At 44.7% G+C, this 25,483-nt stretch overlaps 3 protein-coding genes across 3 annotated transcripts in view; all 3 read right to left on the bottom strand.

Annotated features, from left to right (window-relative positions):
• Positions 1-2,030, bottom strand: part of fgd1 (FYVE, RhoGEF and PH domain containing 1) — a 37,436-nt gene extending 35,406 nt beyond the window's left edge. The window contains exon 1 of the mRNA XM_014336437.2: positions 1,137-2,030. Within this exon, the coding sequence (XP_014191923.1) occupies positions 1,137-1,281 (145 nt within the window). The 5' untranslated portion in view covers positions 1,282-2,030. The remainder of the gene's footprint in view (positions 1-1,136) is intronic.
• LOC102300940 lies at positions 1,366-12,282 on the bottom strand. The gene is made up of 10 exons (XM_005931112.3): positions 8,406-12,282; positions 7,367-7,540; positions 7,129-7,286; positions 6,825-7,023; positions 6,651-6,747; positions 6,390-6,561; positions 6,067-6,119; positions 5,833-5,959; positions 4,287-4,477; positions 1,366-3,856 (listed from the first exon to the last, which is right to left on the bottom strand). Exons 1-10 carry the CDS (start codon positions 8,675-8,677, stop codon positions 3,815-3,817), a joined length of 1,485 nt encoding a protein of 494 aa, XP_005931174.1. The 5' UTR covers positions 8,678-12,282; the 3' UTR covers positions 1,366-3,814.
• A 127-nt stretch (positions 12,283-12,409) lies between these two features.
• Positions 12,410-25,483, bottom strand: part of mecp2 (methyl CpG binding protein 2) — a 28,217-nt gene continuing 15,143 nt past the window's right edge. Inside the window, exons 2-6 of the mRNA XM_005931111.3 lie at positions 23,729-23,915; positions 23,392-23,600; positions 23,069-23,262; positions 22,825-22,961; positions 12,410-20,109 (exon numbers count right to left, since the gene is read on the bottom strand). Of these exons, the coding sequence (XP_005931173.1) occupies positions 17,689-20,109; positions 22,825-22,961; positions 23,069-23,262; positions 23,392-23,600; positions 23,729-23,915 (3,148 nt within the window). The 3' untranslated portion in view covers positions 12,410-17,688. The remainder of the gene's footprint in view (positions 20,110-22,824; positions 22,962-23,068; positions 23,263-23,391; positions 23,601-23,728; positions 23,916-25,483) is intronic.

Below are 25,483 nucleotides of genomic sequence, written 5' to 3' on the forward strand. Positions count from 1 at the left end.
GAGGAGTCAGTCTGCAGACTCCGTTTGTACCTGTTAATGTTTCTACAGGAGAAGCACCATGGCGATCTCATCTAAGTTTCTTTGTGAAGGTTTTCATCTTTGCTTTGCGTTCATACCTAAATACTAAGAGGAAGCGCTTATGCGTGTCCTTATTAGGACACGTGACGGCAGCCAAAGGTTTATATTGTTAAGTGCTGATTATGACACAATTCAGGTCATTTTACGGAGAAACTGGAAAGTAATGTAACAAATTACTTTCCCCAGTGAGTAATTAAAGTACTGCATTACTTTTAAGAAAAGTAATAAGTAATGTATAATGGCTTGAGTAATGATCCCAACAATGCTGATGTGTAGACACATCACTGGTTCGTCCATTGAATTGGTGACTTTTTATGCTTGAATGAGTCACAGGTCAGCGTTAAGTGGTTCCACAAACAAACAGCCTCTGAAACTGGTCAGGTACAAGGATCCGACTGCAAATAACTGAGAAAGTCCAAAGGAAAAAGTTTTAAATACTTTCAGAAAGCCTGGAGAAGTACTGTCCAGAACCACTTTTTTTAAACTACAAGGAAGAAATTTTGGCTCACTGGAAGCAAAATGTGAAGAAATGAGGCCGACGCAAGACTTCTGCACAGCACTTTAAAAATTCCAGATATTTTATCTTCTCGGAACCAGCTGCCGACACCATCCCTATAAAAATGTGCAATTTCTGCTGAGTTAAAGGCACTTTTTGTAATTACCCTCTGCAGAATGCGTCAAATAAGATGCTGCTCCAGGGGGCAGCATTTTACCAGATGTGTTTACAGATGTGTTGTTTTTTTTCCCCTTCTATTCTTTTGACATTTCTTTTTACTTTTTCCTCCATTTCCTTAAGAGGCTTTGGCATTTGCCACTTTAAACAATGTTTATGATGACTCACCTGTAAAGGTTACGGTGAATCGCTGCACCATCTTGTGGTACAGTCTGGCATTACATGAAAGTACAGCCCAGCCCTAGTTTAACTTCAGCTCATTGCTCAATAACACAACATGCAGACAGAGCTGTGGTTAAATCTGGAAGCTTTCAAACATTTTAAAAACACATACATTCACAGTAAGTGCCTTTAAACAAATACACAAAAGCTGCAGTGCACTCACCTGTCCTGCAGGTGGCGCTGCGGCTGCCATGTGGTGGCGTGTTGAGGTGGTAGGAGAACCTCATGGTGCTGAACTGACTGGAGAAGGAGGGAGCAGGAGGAGCAGGGAGGCTGAGCAGAGTGCTGCGAGGTCGGTTCAGCTGCATGCCTGCACACTGCACACCTGTACGCAGGTCAGGGTTTATTCAGTTCATTCTCCACTCTCATGAGATTTTTCCTTCTCTTTTTTCTTTTTATTTTAAAATATGAGTGTTTGTTTTTGAATCAGTCACTTTCTGCTTGTTCAGAGTCAGTTTTGCTCTCAGAGAAATCCACACAGGCGCACTCGGCATCGGTTATCTGCTTCACTCTTTTCTCCATTCAGGAAAATGAACTTCAGCTGCGACTCTCTGGTGGTTCGCTCTCTGGCTGAAGCCATGTGGAGGTCAAAAATGTCTCACCCTCCTTCATCCTCCCCCTCTCGCTCCCATCTTTTCCTCTTTGTCACTCTTTCAGGAATCTAAACGTTACCAGTCTCCGTGCCTCCATCTCCACGTCACGTATCCGCAGAAACAATCAGAGGAATCCGGCTGATGTGGTTTTCAGATTAAAAACCTTCCCCGGGTGTGCCGACTGAGGGTTTCTGTCAGTCCAGCTCCTCCGAGATAAAGCTGAGGAACAACTTTTGAGGATCCAGAAACCTGAAATCAAACACGTCTGTAGGAGCTTTAGAGCAGAATGTGCAGACTCAGCTCTCCTCCTGCTCGAGTGCCTCCACTTTTTCTGATTTCTGCTCCTCCTGCTGCTTTGGTTTGACTCCCTCTGAAGACTTTTTGCTCTTTCTCTTCAGCGTCAGTTTGTCCAAACAGACAGACAGACAGACTGGCTGTCGGTTGGCCGTCTCTCGGCAGCTCCAGGCTTTTGTGTGAAAGTCTGATCTGAGCTGCAGACCGACACCACAACTCCTCCTCCTCCTCCTCCTCCGTCCAGACATCTGATCCCAGAGCAGCTCCCCTCCTCCCTCTCTCCTCTCCCTGTGGTCTGGTTCTCATTTTCTCTGTTTTCTGAGGCTGAAATTTGAAGCAAAAGGAAAACTTTGGAGAAAAATTCCAGCAGGATATTTTAAATTTTTCCCCTTTACCAACACCAGAGTCTGACCTCCACTTACTCTCCACCACTCATGACTCTGCTTTTTCTCTTTCTAACAGAAGCACAGATTCAAGTTTCAGGATGATGTGAGCAGCAGCTTTCAACCACCAGGGGGCTCCAACCCTTCATTCCACATGTCCCTGCTGCGCTCGGAGCCTCAGTCTGAGATCGTAACAAAGGTCACATTTCAGTGGTTTTAAGATCCGTCCACAGACGGGAGCAGACTCCCAATATGTCAAAACATTTTCTTCAGGCAGAGCAAAGATCTGCTGCCACCTGCTGGGACATGCTGACATATTTAAATATCCTGCTTGATCATCTTTCTGCAGCATATGCTGCTCTGGCCTCTTTTCTCATGCTCCGTCTGAAAGCCTCTGTTTTAGCTCCCGTCACTTGAAAGGACTGAATCTGGTCTTTTTGGACTCTTAACTGGGAACTTGAAGCTTTAAGTGCTTTTTACCCATCATGCACACACATGGGTTCCATCATCAGTGTCGTGCATGTGGAGTCAAACCACTGACCATCTCCATGAAAATTGCCAGAAGAAGGTGGATCACCCTATGATGTCCATTCACTCTAAACTATGACCGGGTAATGTCAGGGGTTCTCTTGTGTGACCAACAGTAGCTGTTACTGTGTCTCTGTATGGATGGCGGTGCAGCGTGTGAATGACACACAGCCAGGACACACTGGAGAGATCATCTCTTGGCTGGTTTGGTAATGCTCGGTGTTGCCGAAAAGAATAGATATTCATCTACTACCAGATGAAAATTGCTTCTGTTTCTGCCTGTTTACCATGTTGGCTAAGGTACTGCACTCCACACCAAGTGTTTTTTTACTGTTATGAGTGCAGTATCACAAAGCTGTGGATTTCCCTCTCATCTACCTTAGAGACTAGATGAGGAGCTCGTTCAGGAGAGGAAGAGTAGAGCTGCCAGCAGCCAGATGAGGTGGTTCGAGAATCCTCCGAGGTGCCACCCAGGTGAGGTATTCCAGACATGTCCTAATGGGGATGGGGGGGTGAGGTGTCTCTGTTGTGGACCCAGGACACGCTGAGAGATTAGATCTCTCGGCTGCCTTGTGAACACCTCACTGTCCCCTCAGACGAGCTGGAGGAGACGGCTGGGAGGAGCGAGGTCTCGGCTCCTCAGCTTAGACCGTTGCTCCTGCAACTGTAGCCATACTTGACAGTTTGGATGCACTTAAGCACTCAGAGCGGTGAATACAAGTAACAAAGTATGTGATTCGGGACACAACATGTGAGTTTATCAGAACTCTGAAGTTCAACACAACCTTCGTACCAGAAACTACCTTTGCCAATTTTTTACATGCACTAAAACAAAAAAACAAAAAACAACGTGTGTGCCGTAAACTCCAATCAGCTTCATCTCAGAAAACATTTCAAAAGCAGACATTTTACATCTCATCACTTTGACATGTTTTCTTGTTTTAAATCTAAAAACATTTTATTTAAATTTACGAAAACAGACAAAAACAAAAAAATAAGTAAAATTATGTTTCCAGTAGAAAAACGAGAACATAAATGATGAGTCAGTGAATGTCCGACCTTCTGCTCCTCAGGCTGTAACGAGGCTGAACATCAGGGTGGTGATGAAGAGGAGGACGGACAGGAGAAGAGATGCGAGAGCAGAGGTCAGCATCACAACAAGGAGGGAAATCATGTTTCTAATGTTTACATCACACAATATTCCTAAAATGTCCAAAAACAAAATGTTTTTCCAAAGAAAATGTAAAAACACTAAACATCAAAAAATGAATAAGAATAGTCAAATCAGGCCCACAGAACGTGAACAAAATATTCTGATAGTTGATGTCATGTTTAAGAGAAAATAAAACGCGACATAAACTCTGGTTTCTAATCGATCAGATTCACAGCTCGTCGATATTTCCCAGTCCGTGTTTGCGTCTGTGAGTTTCCGGGTTTACAGAATCAATATTTAGCTTTGAAGAATTTTGGTTGTTTAACCATACAGATTAATACTCGATAATCAGCCCTCCCTACCTGTTTGTCCTCCACCAGGATGCTGTACACCAGCGGGGAGGAGGGGGGAGACCGAGGACGGCGAGAGGATGAGCGACGAGGACGCCTGCCTGGACTCTGACGCACTGAGGCGTTGTGGGAACCGTTCCTGAGGGTGGAGTCGACTGATGAGGCGTTCTCGGTGCTGCTGAGGATGCTGTCGCTGCTCCAACCTGCAGCACAAAAAGACGTAGAAGAAGAAACCATGTGGACAGCTGTGCCACATCTGCATCTCGCTAATTAAACTCAAACTGTTTAAGTTTGAAGCTAATTGACTAAACTAACTCTTTAATTATAGATTATTGTGATGTCACAGCTGACATACGTAACACCAAAAGCAGTTACGATAAACTCAGCTTAAACTGATTCTAGGTTCACTTTCACACAGACTTCAATACAACTTCTGAATTATTTCGCCCCCTGCTGGTCATCAAGAAGGATGGTTTTAGGCACATCTACACCCGCATCACTGTTTTAGACACAGAAGCTTCAACACCAAAGAGCCACAACAGCCACAGCGCAACTTCAAACAGCTAATAAATCGAGTAGTTTTGTTCTTGATATAAACAGAAGACAGAGTCAGTGGTGCAGAGATAACAACTTGCTCCTGAACACCTCCCAGGCAAAAGAGCTGATCATCGACTTCAGGATGAAATAAATCAATAATTAAGCCTTTAATAACGAGCAGGAACTCCGTGGAGAGGGTCACAGACTTCCAGTTTCTGGGAGTTTAGATCAAGGACGACCTGAGCTGGGCCATAAACACCACAGAGCTGTTTAAGAAGGCATCGCAGAGACGCTACATCTTCCAGAGGCCGAGAGATTTAAAACATACTGTTCTGTGTGTGCTTTTCCCGTGGGACAGAAAAAGGAACATCATTAACACTGGACGTCCTCTCGCTACTCTGGAGGAACCTGCGTAGTTACTGCTGCTGGAAAAACACAAATTCAACATAATAACATGATAAAGGATCAATCTCACTGTTAGCATCAGACAGTGTTGAAGTGTCCTCATGAATGTGCTCTTTGCACTAAACGAGTTGTGTAATTTGGGAGAATGGAGAAAGATAGTTTTTGTCTCCTTTGTCTTTATCTCTTATATAGTTTAATATCATTTATACACTATTTTTATTATTGCTGCGAGTGATCATTGCACTCCTGATTGCACTTAATTTCACTGTACACGTTACAGTGACACTAGAGTTATTTTATTCTTTTGTTGCATCAGTATTTGCAAACCAGAAGGATTGCCGAGGAGCTTAAATGGCACACTTTATGTGACGTCTGCCAGCTGGATGTGTATCAGCTGAGCCTGAACCAATGCTACAATGGCCAAGAACAAAGTCGGAACTTATTAACCATTTTCCTTCCTCTGTGAGTGTGCAGACTGCAAATCCAACTGCAATCAGATTCAGTCCTGACACAACACAGACAAAGACAACTTTCTCGCCCTTTGGCAGATGGATGGATGGATGGATGGATGGATGGATGGATGGATGGATGGATGGATGGATCAACAACTACTGACCGAAGTGCGAGAGGTTCGATGGGTCTGAGCCACCGGTGGTGGGATATATGTCTTCCTTGTCTTCCTCTTCTCTTCTTTCCTCCTTCCTCCTCAGCATCTCCTCTCTTCTTCTGCTCTCTGATCTCATCTGGAAAACACGACACAGCTGATCTGGAACCAGTGGAACGGAGTCAGAGCGTAACCTCTCCTCTGTTAGCAGGTGTATACACCTGAACTGTCTCCTGATGTTCTCACCTTCACAGGAAGCTGATCGTCCTCTGCCGTCCTCCGTCGCTCCCCTAAACTCTCTGCAGACAAAGTTTTCTCTTCAGTAAATTATCTGCGCCAGTCAAACTCACTGGAATCTATGAAAACCTCCAACCGGTTGGAGACATCCACTGTGACACCACCAACAGCTAATCGAGCACCACCATGTTGGCTTTTTTGGATCTCAACGTCCCGTTATGCATTCATAAAGAAATCACAGAAATAACCTGGGTGGCCCTCATAGTGCCTACTTCCATCTTTTGTATACAGTCTACAGTTTTCCCAAGTGTCTGCATGCTGGCTGAACTCACCTGCATGCTGCAGCGCCTCCTGCAGGCTCCTCTGAGTCTCTCTGAGCTGCTGCAGCACCTGCAGACTCTGCTGCACCGGGTCCCTGTAGCGCACACACACCACCAGCAGAACACACACTCCAACACACACCATGAATCGCCTCAACGCACTCACGTACACAGTGAGCAGCTCCTGAACGCAGGAAAGAGTGATGAATGTGTGAATGTGTGCATCAGGTCAAAGGTTAAAGCATCCGGTGAAGCTCAGGTGAGCATACTGACCATGTGTTGGTGCTCAGGATTATCAGAGCTCAGCACAAACTGGTAGATCTTTCTCTCCAGGTAGAAATTCAAACATACTAAACTCAACAACACCAACCTAAACACACACACACACTATCAGTTACACGTTAAAACCCAGCTCTGTGCAAAGGCGGGGAAGGGAGGTGGCGTTACCTGGCTCTGGAGGAGCGTGGGGTGGAGGTGATGAGGAAGGAGGTGCAGAGGGCAGCGGCGTTGTAGCAGCAGGAGCTCAGGCTGTGAGTCTCCATCAGAAGGAAACTCTGCAAAAAGGAAACTCTGTTGAAGAGTTCGGACAGCGCCACCTGCTGCTCCCTCGAGGTGCTGCTGAGCTCTGAGAACACCGACCGCAGACCTGAGCAGGGGACAGGTGGAGAGAGGCGGAGGAAGTGAGTCTTTCAGGTGCTTGATACATTTCGAAGAGGTGTCTGTGTGTCTCAGGCCATCAGTGTGCGTTTACCCCGTGTTGAGTCTCTGAGTGTGACTCTGAGCTCCTCGCCATTGGACAGGATCGCCTTCTGCGCCTGCAAGGCAGCACTCTGGGCCTCGATCAGGTCCTCAGCCATCAGCTTGGTGGACTGAAGCTGCTCGGCTACACCTGCCGAGCTCTCCGTCAGCCTGACACACACGCACACACATCTGTTACACACACACATGCACTTCCTCACCTCAGCATGATGTCATCTGTGCTTGCTCACCTGTAAATGGTGTTTTCTGCTTGGCGCTGCCAGGCCTCAGACTGCAGGAAGTGGCACATGGAGTGAGTGTGTGTGAAGAACTCTGTGTAGCTGTTAAACGCCACTGTGTCCATGCCAGCTGTACATCTGCTGACCTCTGACCCCTCAGGGCATGCTGGGAAATCCCTGCCTGAGCTGACAGATGGACAGACACAGGTTATTGTTAAACTGAAGTATCTGCGAGGCAGCCATGATGACAGCTGGTTTAAACCTGTAAGGAAAGGTGACTCGATGCCTCCTACATTACTTCCTTTAGCAGAGGATACAATGGACTATCTTTTATCAAAGGAAAGGAGATGATGCCGTCTGACAAACTGAAACTTTGAGTCCAAACTCATCATTCATGAAAGACTCATCACCTGTGAAGCACTTTGATGTCTGATGTTATAGAAGATCAAAATAAAGGGGGGGGGTTGTACTTTTTGAAGTGGTTGTGGCCTCGTTTGGGGCACAGACGTCTCTGATTTGTTTATAAAAGGAAAAAGTTTACCTCTTAACATCTGCCAGGTCATTGGTAACACACCCACGGTTTGAGCAAACTGCTGCCTCAGCTTTAAATGATAGTGGTGGTTGGGTTAGTCAGTGAGGTGAGCTGAGGTTTAGGTTTAGGCTTCCACCTTAAAACAATTTGAAGTAGCGAGTGAACCCAGGAACCCCAAACTGAAGATCCAAACATATCAAAGTACATATGTACTCCCCCTTTACAGAGAAATTTAGCCTGTTGGGAAGAAATAAAAATTTAGGGTATTTACAAGCGGTTCTGGGATTTCCCTCGTTTTTTTTCTTCCAGCTGTACTGCAGCTCTTGAATCGGCCACATGATGGAAGTAAACGAATGCGAATAGGAGATACAAACCCAGAAAATAGCAGAGTGCTACAAACACCAGCTGCTTCTTTTAGATGCAATCTAATCAAAAATATGATTTTGATCGGGATTATTTAATAAAGGCTCGCAGTGCAGGACAGCAGCGCGAGGAAACACCTGTTTTTCCAGTTGTTACCTGCTCAGGTGACAGTGGGTGAACCGCAGCGCGATCAAGCTCTGGCTCTCCGACGTCAAGTCCCTGCAGCTCGCGTCCAGGTGCTCCAGAGCTCGCGCCCAACACTCTCCGTACCGGGACTGAGCCGCGAGGGTGCGCACGCGCCGCAGCTCCATCCTGCCGCGCTCAGAATCCGGAGCCGAGGAGGAAGAGGAGTGTCCGGGACCGGCGGAGAGTCCGAGCAGAACCGAACCACTCAGCAGCAGCAGCACCATGTCAGCACGAGCTGCCATCCTCACCTGTCTGCAGGTCGACCGTCAGCCAATAAGAGAGCGGGGGTTTTACCCGCATGGAGGTTAACGGGAGGTCACGAGATGTGAGTTTTCTGATCAGTTTACCTTTGATCCAAACAGACGAAGCTCTTTTATTTATTTTGAGTACACTTTGTGAGAGTTTGTGTTGTTGGTACACAACTTATTTAAACTTTAACAATGAGACTCTTTTACTCTGAAACTCACCCACAACACCATCACGTCATCATGGGTTCGATTTTAGCCCTCAACCTGAAAGCATTGGACTTTTGGTATCACCCCTCTGGCCTGGTGGTGTGGACATCCAACTGCGTGAAGCAGAAATATTGTCCTTAAGGCAGGGGCGTGTGCCGTGGGACGGGTTGGGGACCGGGAATAGGTAAACGCCGCTCCCTCCACAGGAATTCAGAATATTTCATAAAAAATTCCCATCTGGGAAGCAAAACTTTATCATGGTGGACAAGTTTGCAATCGTTTCTCTGTTTGGCGTCTTCCAAGGTAAACTGGTTCTGTGTGTGGTTCAAAAGACCCTCTATGAAGAAAAAGCTGGACCACTTCGCCCTGCCCGGTTAGGGTTACCGAGGACCCCCCCAATTACTGATTAATTGATGTCTATATTACTTTAATGTTGTAGCTGAAATAATAATAATAATACATTTTATTTAAAGTCACCTTTCAAAACACCCAAGGACACTGCACAGAGCAAATAAGACAGGCATAAAAACAGGAAATAAACACAATAATAAAATAAAGTTTAAGAGCATGGAGAAGTTATATAGAGTAGGCATCTTGAACAGGTGGGTTTTGAGGGTGGACTTAAAAAGAGGGAATGAAGGGATGTTTCCGAGGTCAGGGGCAGAGCGACTAAAAGCCCTGCCCCCCATGGTAGTAAGACGAAAAGAAGGAACAGAAAGAAGACAAGACGAGGAGGATCTGAGGGATGGGATGGGATGGAGATCTGTACCAAATCAGAAAGGTATGGTGGGGAGAGAGAATGAGTGGCCTTAAATGTATAAAGAAGTATTTTAAAATTAATGTAAAGTTTAACTGGGAGCCATAGGGGGTAGGGGTGATGCGGTGGTAGAGGGAGTCCTAGTAATAATACGGGCAGCAGAGTTCTGGACACGTTGAAGCTTATTGATGGATTTTTGTGGCAGGCCAAATAAGAGTGAGTTACATGGATGAGAATGACAGCGGCATGCTGAGTGAGGAAGGAGCGGAGGCGATTGATGTAACAGAGTTGCAAATATGCTGAGCGAGTGACATCATTGATGTGCAAGTCAAAGGATAATGTACTGTCAAGAATGACGCCAAACAGATTGAAACTGACGAGTTATTGATAGTAACAGAAAAACAGTTGGATAGCGATAATTTGGAGTCAACCAGGAGAAGTTCTGATTTGTGACTACTTTGAGTAAAATGAAATGATTTGATTATTCACACTGCTCTATAGCTTTATGTATAATATTACTGCACCATAGATAGAGATTATTATTATAGTTTATTATCTCCAATATCTACAAAATAAAAATAAATGGTATGGCGCATGAGGAGCTGTGCTGTCGTGGCAGCGCTTGCTTGGTAAGGTCTCTCAAGGTCAGTCTGATGGTGATTTAAGCAAACTTATTAAGAAAAAGTTCAAGGCCTCAGCCTGGAGCCATGGGTGCCGTCCAGGTTCTGCCCAAAAGAGTCCCATTGGGACATGACCACTGTGCCACTGACCCCATTCTGGCTACACTTCTGCTTAGTTTGTGTTCAAACTCATGTTTTTGCTCTTGGACTCTACTGGAGCAGCTTTTCATGATCCAAAGTTTTAAAAAGGTCCTTATTTATGTTTATTTTCTGGGCTGTGATGCAGTAAATTGGTCTCCTCTCCCTTTAAGATAACCTTACTCTGTTTGGCTGCCACTCACAAACAGAAGGGCTGCACAGCAGGTGGGTGGGGCTTCTCCGATCTCTTTATCATGTATACAAGAATAGGAAACAAAAACTGTGTTTAGAGCAGCCTGAAGGTTACTTGTAAATACACTGATCTCGTTCTTTTAAATTTTGGTCACGAGTAATGTTGACGTCCAGCATCGCAATAATAAGAAGGAACTTGTGGAGAGAAACCTGAGAGTCATAAGTAACTGGACATGAAATTACATGTTTATTGGGGAGCTGTGAGCTATTAGAGCTCAATCCTCAGAGAGCGTCACTCAGTATGAGGAGGACAGACGAGGGCAATCATGACTCAAGCATGACTCCGGTGACGGAGGAAGTCCCCAGATGACAAAAAGCCAGAACATCACAGAAATTAGGGAAAGTCCAAGATTGCAAAATCGCTGCACATGCCCAGGCAAGCTTACTCAAAGTAGTCAGAAAATGATGTGGTTGATGCTCACTTATGCACTATTTTACTGTTTGCTGACTGAACTGGAGACATTTAAAAACAAACAAGACAGAAAGAACGAGAGTTAAACCAGTCGCTCTAACCTCGAAATGAAAACATCCACAGTAGTTAAACTGAAATCACACCTCAGATATCTAGAGGTTAATTTTCTGTATAAGTATTAATTAAATGCTTCGGGAGTTTCTAAGTAGTTTTATTCGAACCCTCGTAGTTTTATAAGCATATTTTATATTTCTTTAAAGTAACTAAAAACTTTTAATAAACTCGAATCTCGGCTGTCTTTATCTCAGGTCACTCCTATGTATGACAGAGAAGCTGTTTTTGATTTAGACGGCCCTCAATCGACACAGGTCAAAGGTCAGATGACAGAGGAGATCTTGCTCTTTAGGCTGAAAAAGCCAGGGCTTTTGCTCCCTGAACTTTGTCTCTCAGGTTGCACAGTGTGACATCACAGACTGTGCAAACAGCCGAATCTAACGAGGCGTGATGTCAGCAGGTGGTCTGAATCCGGGCTCGCAGCTCTGCTCGGTCACTCTTACCTTCCAGGTGAAGACTGCGACGTCTCAAACATCAGAAGCTCGTCTTCTCTACAAACATAGACTGCTCCACACGTGGCTCCTTTTAGCTGCTGCTGTGCAGCAATAAAATTAAATGTTTAGGTTTATGTTCTATAATCTAACGGTCCAAGTGTTTGTTTTACACAGCTGTGAAGGCGCCGTTAATGCTGAATGACATGTAAAAGTTTCAGAGCAGGGGGGTCAGAAATACAATCAAAGAGCCGGCTGAAGGAAGCGTTGAGTTACAGGTTGCTCCAACCCAGGACTCTGAATTATTGTTACTTTCACAGCCTTTTGTTTTGTGGTTGTCCTCATTGGGCTTTTTAATCACGTTTTGTAAATACATGGTTAATTAAATTTTAAAAACTTAATTCTTTAAACTGAAATACATAAATAAATGTTTTTTAAATAGCTTATTGAGCAGCATTATTACTAGTGTAGTGGAAGTAGTCTGGGTGCTTTGCAGCGTTATGAAGCAAACAGTACAAGAAAGGAAGTCCTTCACTGGTGAGCAGCTAAAACCCAAAATCGAGTAAGAAGATTGTTGCAACACAAGGTGAAGGCATCAAATTCAAAATAAGCTGTTACCAGATTTCTCAGGTTTAACATGTGATATGTCCTGTATGTGCTCTTTGGAGTGATAGGATAATCGACACTCCTGCAAGAGTCACTGTGAAGATGAGGATGTTTCAGCCATTGGCTCCTCGTCCTCTGAGGTGTTTGTGTGAAAAAGAGAAGCTCAGGCAGTCAAAGAGACGACACAGATCAGGGGACAACAAACGCTTTTAGTTAGAAAGAAAAATAAGAAAACAGGTAAAAACTAGTTTGTCTACAGCGACAGTGTATTGGAGTTTCCACTGAATTCCAACCAGAATAAAAGCAGAATATTCATCCTCAATATTAGCAACTATGAAGTCACCACACACATCACTACTAATCTAGAAACACAACATGGCTTGGCTGACATGGTGGCTTCTGGCAAGACGCACAATATTATAGGCACTAAACTCTGGAACATGCAATATGGTGGCTGGTTACTGTAGTTTGTGCCGGGTCGAGTCCTGTGGAGTGAGTCCGATTACAGCGGGACGTTTGATTTCTGCAGCAGCGTGAAGCAAACGGGTTCGCTGCTCTGGGCAGACTGGGTGGCGCCACCTACGCAGAGGCTTCGTCACAGCGCGAGGACTTTACAGAGCGAGGCACGTTTATTTTGTCCAGGACGAAGACATTCAGATTCCCAAAGAGAAAGGGTTATGAGAGAAATTGGGCTTCCTGACGGGATGTTTCAGGATGATCTAAAAAAAGGAAGGTACTTTATAATTCTCACGGTTTTAATTACTCTTTTAGTTCACATAAGTTTGTTTTCTGTACCCTTCAGCTTGTTTTATTTATATTTTCATGAATAAATTTATTTTTAGAACCAATAACGACGCACACCATCCTGTTAATGGGTTAACACCTCGATTCCACTTTAAAGGTACTTTTTGTAGTTACCCTTTGCATAATTTAACTCAGGCTTGCACCACCAGGGGGCAGTGTTTTGACAGTGAGTGTGCTCTAAGATGCTTTTCTGTTTAACTTCTTCTAGTCTAGTAAAATTTATATTGAATTTTTAAATATAACCTGATGAATTCCAAAATAGGGTTAATGGTTCTTTTTGGAGTTACCGTTTAAAAATTTTATGAAACCTTTCATCACCAGGCAGGCAGCGTCTTACAGGTGAGATGCTTTCACAACCATAGTATATTTGTTTACACATTGATCTTCTAAGCAAAAGATCCTTGCTGTGATTCGAGGAAGAGACACAAATCCCTTTGGGGTTGTGTCAGGAAGGTAAAACAGGCAGAGATAACTGCTGTGAATGAAGAAGTAGCTTATTTATGCGTTTTAACATTCAATTCTTTTTAGCCGCTCCTTTTTTTTTAAGGAAGCTTTGCCCTTTTCTAGGCCACCTGTGTGAAGCAAATATGTTTATATATATATAACTTGCGTACTTACAGAAAAAAAAGGCTACATTGCTGCACAATCTTGTGACATTACTCAAAAATACCACCTGTTCTTTACTTCAGTTGGTATCTCTTCATCCAAGTATAAAAGACTTTGGAAACATTCAAAAATTAACTAAACAGTAATTTTCTTCAAGTACCTTTAAACAAAGAGTACGGAGGCTTCAAACAAGCGGCAACCTCCAGGGCAAAAAAAAAAAAAAAGACAAGCAAACATAGGTGAGCAAAAGTTAGCAGCTAAACTTACTGAAACGCAGTGAAGGCAACAACCTGCCCAAAAAAAAAAATGCAGTTCTATATTTTTCTTTTCATTCAAGCCTCTCTTATTACTGTTGTTGTTTTTTAACATAATTTTGTCTCCTTTTATGTCCTGATTTTAAAGTTTTTGTTGCTTATTTTGCTGCTGTACTTTTCCTATTATATTTTCATGTCACAATTCAGAGCTGCACACTTAAAAATGAACTTCTTCCTAGTCCCCCTGGCCTTTTTTAACTTTTTACCCAAGTCTGATGTTTTGAATGCCTCCAGTAAACACAGACTGTACAAAAGAAGAGATCATAGTCAGTGCCGGTCTGCGAAGCCTTGGGTTTGGCATTGTGGTGCCAGAAGAGTCCAGATTCGGAAGAAGCTTATGTGCACTTATTTGGCGCCTTTCAACCTTAGCAGGTCTAGAAAACGGCTTACAATCTGCTTGTCATTCACACATTCACATACTCATCTACAAGGTGCTTGCCTGCCATCAAAACCAACTCTGGATTACAGTGTTTTTCCCAGGGATACGAGGCCTGGGATCAATTCACCAACCCTGAACCATGGCAGAGGGTCCTGGAAGGTGGGTGGTAGACTCGTGGCTGGTCAATGATACGGTAGCCACGAGCTAAAGCATTCCCTTCATACTATTTATTTATATGAGAGGGAAACCAATTTACAAAATCATGGTATGTTGAGGAAAACTTCAAAGTTGCAACTGAGAGCATAACCTCATCAGGAAAGTGCTTACTGAGGACATCAATGAACTGAGAAGTAGGGTCACCTTCTCACTGGCCTCTAAACATTAGGACTTGGAGTTCTGGCCATTAGTAAGAACACAGATTTAAGGCACTTTCATAATGGTTCCACTTTTCAGACTGGGCAGCACAGTCCTTCTTTTATACAGTCTGTGCTTGGAAAACGAGGCGCCTGGTTCAGTTGTGACAGTAGAAAGTAAGGATGGAAAATTTGACTTTTTTCTATACTGCTAGGATCCTTCAAAAAGACTCCAGGGTCTAAATTAGGTTCCAGAGAACTTAAAAGGTCTCTGCTCACGGTGTAGTACTTTCTGAAAGTTAAGAAACTCTGGAGTGAGGCTCAGATTGCTTAACATTTGTGGTTGGCCAACCCCTGAGGGAATGCAACCAATCAGTCTTAGTGATCTGACAGTTATCTGTCCCGCATGTAAAAATCAGCACGCTTTCTTTAAGGTGAAACTGTCGGTAACGGTTTGTTTAAACAACACTGATGCCTGGTTCAATGGGGGCATCAGAGTAGTGTTCAAGCAACGTCATAAACAGAGGAAATAATGTATTTTTGCTGCCAGAATCTGTGTGCGCGCCAGTAATGCAGGCTTCATCCTGCACAGTGATGGAAAAGGTTGAAAACTTTTTGATAAAGCTGTTCTTCTCTTTCACCTTGACCCCCAACCAATCACAGCTGTCCCTCCCTGAGCCTGGTTTCTGCTGGAGGTCTCCTCCTATTAAAATTTAGTTTTTATTCTTCCACAGCTGCTCATTTGAAGGGATCATCAAATCGTTGAGGTTCTCTTTGTAACATCTGCCTTACAATATAAAGTGCCTTAAGTGTTGCTACATAAATAAAACGGAACTGAACTGAAACTGAGATGTGAACGCAGCAGGGATGTAACCTTGTCATGACTTTTTTCACAGCTGCTGCCATGTCAGCGGACTAATCTGTCTTATCTTTGCAGAAAACCAGCAGTCTGAAGCAACATTTTACTTCCTTGAAAGAAGTTTATCTGAGCCTAAACCTTGTTCATGTTTACGGATTGTGAGTGTTCATATCATCAGATGTCTGAGTATGATCCTTACTGCAGACTCAATAAACAGCAGCAGAACTCAAAGGTTAAATTTCTCCAGAGAAGCTCAGACAGCCCAGCAGCTGTTTGATAAAAACATAGAGTAGCTGCTTTTCAGGGACATTGATAACTCAGAATGAGGTTGTTTTACTACTGTTGGAGAGTTAGAAATATATATTTGTTCAACACTTTTATCAGCAGGCTGCCTAGTGTTTGATTTTGCTATCACATCTCCTTATTAGGGCTTAGTCAGATCTATCTGAGCTTTTGGTAAAGCTGAGTTTCCCAACATTTTTCCAACATTTCTGTAAGTTAGAAACCGTTAAGTAGAGTAGCTCTGATGTGACATGCGCCCAGCATTTGGAAACATAGCCGTCTACTGATAACAAGACTGGCAGCACAAGAGTGTTAGGAAAAGAAATAAAGGAATAAATATAGAGTACCTCTGGAAATATAAGTTAAATAAATGCGGCTCTTATTTGTACCACATTTTTTCTCTTTGCTTCTGTTTTGCAGATCAAACGACCAGAGGTCATCCTGGACCTAACTTCACTAGGTTCAAGTCCCCCTAAGCGCCCTCTGAATCACTCTCAGAAATGAATTTGCAGACTTACAGCTAAGATTTCAGCTCAATGAACAGCTCTGCCCATCTTCGGCACAACTAAACCCACGTGAAACTGAACCAGACCTCAGTCCAGGTTTTAGACGACAGTAAAACCTGGCAGGGTTGACCTCTGCGTAGGTGCGCTCTGGTTGAAGGCCTGCAGGGTCTCCGAGCGACATGCAGGCGGTTGATTGTACAAACTGGAGGAGTGCAAACTGTTCCAGATATTCAACACGAAGACACAATAAAAATAAGTAATTTCCCACTCTTTCATTAAGACTAAAAACTAAAATAAAGCTACTGTGAAAGTGGGTTTGGTTTGACATTAAAAGTGCTTCCTTTGGAAACAAAAGACTACGGAAAACAGATTCATCCTGGAAGAACAACTTGCTCTGTTGGACATACTTGGAAAAACCAATGAGGAGGCTTTTTTTTTTTCGCCAAGCAACTGACTCTGCTAAGAGGAATCAAGAACTCCTCACACTGTTCAGACATTTTAGACGGTATTCAGAATGACTCAAAATCATGGCCGAGTACTGTCACGAATTGGGTATAAATACTCACAGATTAGATTCACTACTTGTAGGAGGCATTCTGAAAATGGATGGAAAACATTAGTGCCCCCTCTCCGTTTATTGTTAGCTTAATGGAAAATGGGGACGAAAACAAATGATGAGATTTCCGAGAAACCAGTTTAAGGTGCAAACCGCCGCCTCACATCATCTCTGAGGCTTTCAGTCGAGGACTAGTTTCAGTAAGGGACAGTCAGTCAACAGGAGGAGTTAAGAGCAGGTTAAAAGTCAGGGACTGTCAGTCAGCAGCACAGCGATGAGTAAGGGACTGTCAGTCAATAATATCAGACTTTAAAGCTGTATAACAGAGACAAAACAATAAACTATCAAAATACTAAATAAAAAAAACAGGTTATATTCCGGAAGCAACGTTTCGTTCAGAGTAATGTGTTGTTAAGCGTTGGTTTTTAGTTCCAAACTACTCCCCCCCCCCTCCCCACGGAGACTAGCGGGACACAACAGCTGCCTTTTGATTATATATACACACACACTTTTTATCGGTTTTTCCTTTTCATTTGTTTTTCCTAGAAAAAAAGATACTATCCATTTTCCACTCGAGGTGTCCCTCAGCGCCAGGTTGGTTCTCTAATCCAGAACTTTACAGAGTCTCCAGACAGAATCAAACAGAGAACAAGCTGCGACAGTCCTTCCAGCTCTGTGTGACGCTTTTCTTCTATCTGTAAACGGTGTAAAAACCATTACAAGGACATCCCAGTCATACTCCTCTTCTGCCTGGTGCTGATTCAGTCCGTCAGGCTATTGGTAGACGGCAGGTTCATCAGTCCAACCAATCAGCTGACTCTTTCGCTGACAGCAGTCCGTGACTCTACGGTTTCTTCTCGGCTGGGACAGGGAACAGCAGATTGCGGGACGATGTCTCTGAGCTCCCTACCCTCACCTGCTGCCTCTGGCTCTGCCCGGAGCCTAGCCCTACCATCTGCCCCAGGCACGTGACCAGCCCCAGATACTCCAGGAGGTCCAGGAGGCATGGAGCTGGGAGGCCTCGAGGTGCTGTTTGATCCTCTGTCTCCTCCTAAAACCTCTCTGCTTTCGGATGGCATGGCTGGCTCCCCTCTCCCCTCTGTCCTAACCCCTTCCACGCTGACGTCTCGGCTCGGGATCAGGCTCCCTCTGCCAGGCCTTGTGGTGCTCAGGTCTTGTGGCTGTTCGCTCTGGTTTTGCTGAGCAGGGACGAGGTTGGTCCTGGTTAGGCTGGAAGATGGTCGGCTGGATGAGAGGTGCTGCACGTTTGGCCTGGTAAGCTGAGAGTGTGGCTGGGAGCGCAGCTGTGGTTGGATCCGCTGAAAGTGTGGTTGTGCTTGGGACTGGGGTTGGGACTGGGGCGGCCTAGGCTGGGAGAGAGATTGACTGGATTGTGGTCTGTATTGAGTCTGGAGTTGATGTTGTGATGGGGGCCTTGTCTGTGGTTGCACTTGGTGTCTGGGTTGCAGGTGAGGTTGAGGTTGGGCTGAAGTTCTAGACTGGGCTTGTGGCTGCATTTGGGTTTGAGGTCTGGGCTGGGATTGAGGCTGCATTTGGGCTAGGGTCCTGGACTGGGATTGAGGCTGCATTTGACCTTGGTTTCTGGACTGAGGTTGAGGATGAGTTTGGGTTGGGGTCCTAGCGTGGAGTGTCGACGGCATTTGGGATGGGGTCCTGGATTGGGGTGCTGATTGTGATTGGGCTGGAGTCCTGGATAGGGGTTGCAACTGGACTGGGGTTCTGGATTGGGTTTGAGGCTGCGTTTGGCCCGAGGTTCTGGGCTGCAACTGAGACTGAGGTTGGGCTGGAGGCCTGGATTGGGACTGACTCTGAGCTTGAGTTGGGGTCCTGGCCTGGGATTGAATTTGAGGCTGAAGTGACTGTCGGGGCTGGGGCTGAGATTGCTGTTTGAGCTGGGTTTGGAGTTGAGATGGGTGCCTTGACTGGGTTTGAGGTTGGGGTGCTGTGGGGGATGTAGTTTGTGGATGTGGATGCCTTGTTTGGTGCGGATGGATGTGCAGGATGGAGGGGCACTGAGGAGGATGTGACTGAGGTTGCGTATGCTGACTCTGAAGCTGGGTTCGGTGTTGGGTTGAGGAATGAACAGGTTGTGAGGGAACTTTCTGGTTGGCAGCCTGAGGCTGACTGTGGGTTTGGGATGGGGGCTGTTGGGGCCGTGGTTGTGTCAGGCCGTGTCGGGTAGGAGAGGACTGGGGTGCTGGGTAACGACTCTGGGCTTGGGACTCATGGGGAAACTGGGGCTGGTAGCGTGGTTGCAGGGTAAGATGTCGAGGTTCGGGCAGGGACTGTGGTGCAGACTTGGACTGCGGTCTGGGAAGAGCTTGCTGGGTGTGCTGCGACTGTTGGGAGGTGAGCTGAGGCACAGTCTGAGGCTCAATGTCAGGCTTGGACTGGCTAGAAGGTGCTGGGTGTCCAGAGGGTGGAGGAGGAGGAGAAGGTTCATCCAATGTTGAGACAGTGGATTGTTGGTGGCGATGCTGATGATGGTGGTGGTGGTGATGGTGGTGCTTGTGAGGTGTTCGCTCCTTCCTTTTGTGGCTTTTTGACGGACTAGTGCTACTGCTGCTACTGCTACCCCTTCCACCCAATCCCCCCTCTCCTCCCTTATCGCTTACATCTTCACCTACTTCTTCCCCTTTGGTTACACCATCACCTGTTGCCTCTCCTGATTTGTCCTTGTGCTTCCGCCCTTTATGTGTCTTGTGTCCATGTGGTTGGCTGTCATCTGAAGCAGAAGGCTGCTTCTGTGATTGTGACTGGCTCTGCTCAGAGGGGGCGGGCTCAGGCTCTGAGCTTGGACCTCCTGCCATTGTACTGCTCTCCTCCTCGGCCGCTGTTGACTTTCCAGTCTCTGTTGTTGTAGCCATTGGAGTCTGCACACTCTCCCTTTCCTCCACTGTCTCTCTCGTTTTACGTTTTTTGATTGGCAGAGCTGTTTCCTGGACAACAGGTTTGGTGGAAGACTCCTTAGCTGCTCTCCGTTTGGCCTCAGCAGCCAAGATGGCAGCTGCAGCGTAACTTCCTGCTGTTGAGCTACCAGAGGCTGATGCAGCGGAGGTGGATGCTGTGGCGACTGATGCTGCTGTGGAGGCTGACGCTGGTTTCCTGCCCCGTTTCTTGGGGGCAGTCTGTGGTGGAGGCGGAAGTTCTTGTTCTGATTTCCTCTTTCTGCCAGGGCGGGACTTGGTCACCAAGGCAGGAGACACCACCTGCAGGGGAATTGCCAGATCAACAGGAAAAACCTGCATTAGCATTGTTGCTGGAATTATAAAAACATATTTAAGATTTTAAAGCACTGACTAGACTGCTTCCTGGATGCCTCCTAGGTGAGTTGTTTTGGAAATATCCAAATAGTAGGGACTCCAGGGTAGGCAATAAACATTCTGGAGAGATCATGTCACTCAGCTAGCTTTGGAACACCTTGGTGTCCCCCTTGAAGAGCTGGCTGAGGAGAGAGAGATCTAGGCATATCTGTTTAGACTGCTTCCACCAAGATCCAGGTCCAAATAAGAAGCAGATAATAGATGGATGAAAATACTAACCATACTTACTGCAACCACATACTACAGTCTATCTACTTTTACTCATCATTTACCTCTGTTTGTGAGGATCTTCTCCAGGTAGAGCCTTAAGTTTCGAACCATGAAAATCATAAACACTAGTGCACAGCCAAGTCCTCAGTATCCACTCTCAAGACATTCTTGGCAGGACTACTGCCAGTCAAGATAAGTGTTTTATTTTAAACTCCTAATGAAAGTCTTTTCTACCTTCCAGATGATTTGTGGATCTCTTGTGTTGATCAATTGCTTAAGACCTTATTTCAGTGTATGTTAGCTGTTTTGCCCATCTTCAGGACACAACTCTACGAAGGTAAACAAAGTCTTCCATGAATTCCCTTCCCATTCTTTTCACTGGGATATTCAGAAGGTCTTTGTAAAGATGGAACTGGAGACACACACAGGATCCTTAGTCATGTCTCTAACTTTGCTACAAATGAGGATTTACAATCTTTCATTTCCTGTGACATGATTTAACTATCTCTAAATAGTTATTTGCAGGCTAAAGTTGATCAAGGTAAAACCTTGGGTTGCCTTTATTTGCTGTCACGCACAAAAAGAAGAAAAAAATACAAGCTGCCACCAGCACTACCCCTCAGATTCCAAGTAGATACACCTATGGTCTCAATTTGAAAATCCTAGATTATTTCCGTCTTGAATTATTGAACTCACAAGATTTTAAGAAAACTTGACCTTGAAGTCAAGATCACTGAGATTTGAACTTGTCCAATGTACAGGCAGCTATGGTATCAATTTCAAAATCCTATGTTGCCTTGTTCTCGAGTTATCACACTCACAAACTTTGGTGTCCATGCTGCCCACCCGCCCGGCAAAATGACGGCAGTACTAGGGCTGCCACGATTAGTCGACTAGTCACGATTACGTCGACTATCAAAATCGTCGACGTGTCGTTTGAAGCTTTGTAAGATCACAAAAGACGCAGGAATAAGTAGCAGGATTTAAGAGTGTAATAACGGACTGAAACAGAAGATGGCAGCACTGCATGTACAAGGATGCCAGCTGCCGTTAAACCCCGAAGAAGAAGTAGCTGTGTCCCAGAATTCATAGCGCAGCCCAGCTCAGTTTCCAACAATGGCGGCAGCTAGTTAGTTTTAATATTACTCTTATTATTCTTTCTGGGTCACAAAATAAACGTTTAACATATTTTCAGGCGAGAATGTAGCTGTGTAAACCTCAAATATCTGCTCAGTTTATCAGGACACCACATATTTTCAAAAGCGCTCCGACGTTTTCGGAGACGTCTGTTACCCACTAGCTCGATAGCTAGCCGGGGGCTAGGTCACTAGCGCCGTGAGAACACCGGACTCCCGGCAAATCGTTTTCAAACCCACCGCCGTCTTTCGCTACTCAGGTTAAACATATATATGAGTCACTTAGATAACTTAAAAATGTTGTTGTTTGGCTTTTTTTTTAGTATTTTATTTGTTCCTGAGTAAATCGGTTTGGCTGAGATTAAAGTTATAGTTTTTACACAGCTGAATAAACGTCAAGCAGACAGCTGATTATCAGAAGTGTGAGATGCTCGAGAATATACTCCGGTGTCCTGTTATATTTTAGATAGCAAGGAGTTTATTAAACTTCACCGAAACAATCTGCAAATTTCATTAAAATTTAATAAACTATCATCTTGTCTTTATTTTTAGTTAGCACAACCTTAAACACTTAAAGCTGTAAGCTAATGATAGTTATATAAGAGCAGATGCTGCTGGTGCAATAAGCTGTACGTTTTACGTCCAATGGATGATGATCTGATTAGTCGACTAATCGCAAAAATAATCGGTGACTAGTCGACTATCAAAATAATCGTTTGTGGCAGCCCTAGGCAGTACCCATCAGCCTTTCACAGCTGAGGGGTAAAAATTACAGTACGCCTCAACTATCCTTGAAGGTAGTGAGCCAGAATGGCAGGACAGCATGACCCAATGATACTGGTTGGGAGTTGGGTCTTCAGTCTTTCCTGTCTTGCCTGATATAGGATGCTCTTTACATTACACCTGTAGGTCAAAGGGGGACCAGTTTGACTCTCAAAAGCTGCTTTGAAGGTTACTGAAAAACACAAGTTAATCAACCTCAACAAAGTGGTGATTCATTGGATGACATTATGGTGTAGAGGTGTGATCATTTTAATCAAAATATCTTTAAATGATTATGTTTATATGTGTGAACATCAGTTTTGGAGAGATGCATATTTTCTCCTTGAAGCATATTTCTGTTAGCTTTCCTGGACAGAAGAAATGAGGAAAGTTGCTTAGGAAATGCATGTTTGAGTTATTCAGCTTATTGCGACAATCTCAACACTGTGCTTCTCGAAAATGTACGAACGACTAAACGACAGAGCAACCATACCTTTGAGGTGGTGGTCGTGGTGCCAGTGGAGGTCTCTGCTTTGCCGAAGGGCATCTTGACCAGCAGTTTGCCCGGAGTTTTCTCAACCACACGTTTCATTGCCACTCCTTCTGTAGCCTGCCTCATCTTCCCACTGCCTACAAAAACACAAATAGATACACAATTACAGAAAAAATAAATACTCAAATAGAAATACTCAGGAACAGCTTTCCAGTATAATTTCTAGAATCACATCTTTTAGTACCTTTGGGCCTCCCACGACCACGCCCCGATGGTTTCACCACCTTTGGTTTCTTGGGTGGGCGCTTCTCACGGCGGGAGGGGCTCCCACGCCCAGTAACAGTAAAGTCAAAATCATTAGGGTCGGTTGTTGTGTCACCAACCTTTTGGAAGTAGGCAATAAGCTCCACCTTGGAACGAAACGCTTTCCCCTCCGAGCTAAACAGCAAAAAAAAAAAAAAAAAAAAAGCAAAAAAAAAAAGCATCACAAATGTTCATTTGGGGGTTTTACTCCTCTACATCCTGGAAAACGAGCACACTGTCAGGGTGGCTCAGGGCATGGCTTACTTGATTAGGTAGACATCAAACTTCCCAGCAGAGCGTCCAGACTTTCTCTGTTTCAGTTTGCGGGTCCAGCCTTCGGGCAGAGATGGGTCATCATACAGCGGCCCTCGGTCCCGAATGATGGAGCGCCGCTGCCTGGAAGATCCGGCAGACTCGCTACCACCTGCAGACTCTGACCCTGGCTCTGAGGGACCGGCCACTGGCTCTGACATCTGCAAGGAAAAGGTGAGCAAAAACTTGTCCTTCATCCTGAGCAAAATGTGTCATGATGTTCAGCAGGTGATGAAATTTGTCCCTCCATGATTCCACTGTTTCTACTAACTTCTAATGCAGTCTTTACCTGGGTTTGTTGCTCCAACCCTGTCTGTGGCTGCTGTGCTGTTGAGGTTGAAGCTGAGGCCATGGTCTCCGTCCCCCGCTCAGCATGACGACGTTCCCTGCGGGGTTTCTTGGTCTTGGACCTGTCTTTTTCCTTCCTTGGAGGCTGGGGTTCAATAGGTCCTTCATCACCTTCTTGCCCCTCCTCCCTGCACAAAAAAGAGAGAAAATCATACTGTTGACATTATGACCACAACCTGTTAACTGCAGGTGTTCTGTTAACTTCATAAATATAAGTTCATCCACATAGAACACTTTCAGATCAGTGTTTGACTGAATCAGTAAGAACACGTTAGGCTTCCTTTAGCTTCACTCTAGGGCTGCCACAAACGATTATTTTGATAGTCGACTAGTCACCGATTATTTTTGCAATTAGTCGACTAATCAGATCATGCATCCATTGGACGTAAAACGTACAGCTTATTGCACCAGCACGCATCTGTCAGTTCGCTGTTCTTGCCGGCTCTAGTGAGCCTTGAACCCTGGCTAGCTATCGAGCTGGTGGGTAACAGACGTCTCCGAAAACATTGGAGCACTTTTGCAAATATGTGATGTCTTGATAAACTTATTAGCTGCCGCCATTGTTGGAAACTGGAATTGACTGGGCCGCGCTATGAATTTTGGGATAGGTTGGGCCACGATGGATACACCCGACCCATCCTTCAAATCTGGGGAAATGAAGAATGCATTTTTTGGCCGCGTTTGGGGGAGTCTTCGAATTTGGACAGGCGTGCCACGTCCCTGTAATGTAATTGACCTACAAATGCAGCCTCCGAAGGATGCGGCCGCTAAATTTGGACACAGCTATGAAACCCAGACACTACTTCTTCTTCTTTGGTGTTTAACGGCAGCTGGCATCCCTGGACATGCAGTGCTGTTCTTCTGTTTCAGTCCGTTATTACACTCTTAAATCCTACTATTTATTCCTGCGTCTTTCGAAATCTTACAAAGCTTCAAACGACGCATCGACTATTAAATTAGTCGTTGACAATTTTAATAGTCGACGTAATCGTGACTAGTCAACTAATCGTGGCAGCCCTACTTCACTCCCATCAAATGTTTGCAGAACATTTAACTCCAAAGATCCTTCAGACCTGATATTTGATTTTGAACCATGTAAAAGCTGCATGAAGGCAAATTACGTGCCATTTTTCTAACCGCCAATACAAAGCTCTGACAGACTTCATAAAATTTAAAGCAGGACCTTCTTGAAGTAGATCACCGTCAGTGATTCTCACTGTATTACGTTCTTTGCATAAATGGTTAACAAGACCTGACCCTGGACCATTAATAAGCTGTTGCAATTTTGGCTGAGCAAAAAGTAGTTAAATAAGAAGTGTTATGTGTTTGCCACATCCATGGAGCACAGGTTGTGGTGATTGATTTAGGAATGAATTCTGATTAATTCCAGCAAATTATGTATGTCAGGGCATCTGTCCACAGACTGTTCCTTAAAAGAAAATGGGTCAAGATACAACACGACACCCTAAAACTCACAAGTCATTCCACCTAATAATGTTCAATGAAGACTAAAGATAATGGTTTAACAATGTCCAACATAAATGTTGTGAGAAGGCCTGTAGCGAGGAAACCAAGCAGCAATCACCGAGGCTAAAAATGAAGTGCCAAAACCTCCACTTCCTCTAATGGCCAATTGAGGCTGATTCTAAAAGTGAGACAATCTTCATAGACTCTAATGTTAAAAAGCTTTGGCTTC

This window comes from Haplochromis burtoni, unplaced genomic scaffold, assembly GCF_018398535.1.
Source record: "Haplochromis burtoni strain Fernald_Lab_line unplaced genomic scaffold, NCSU_Asbu1 Contig_138, whole genome shotgun sequence".
NCBI classification, from domain to species: domain Eukaryota; kingdom Metazoa; phylum Chordata; class Actinopteri; order Cichliformes; family Cichlidae; genus Haplochromis; species Haplochromis burtoni.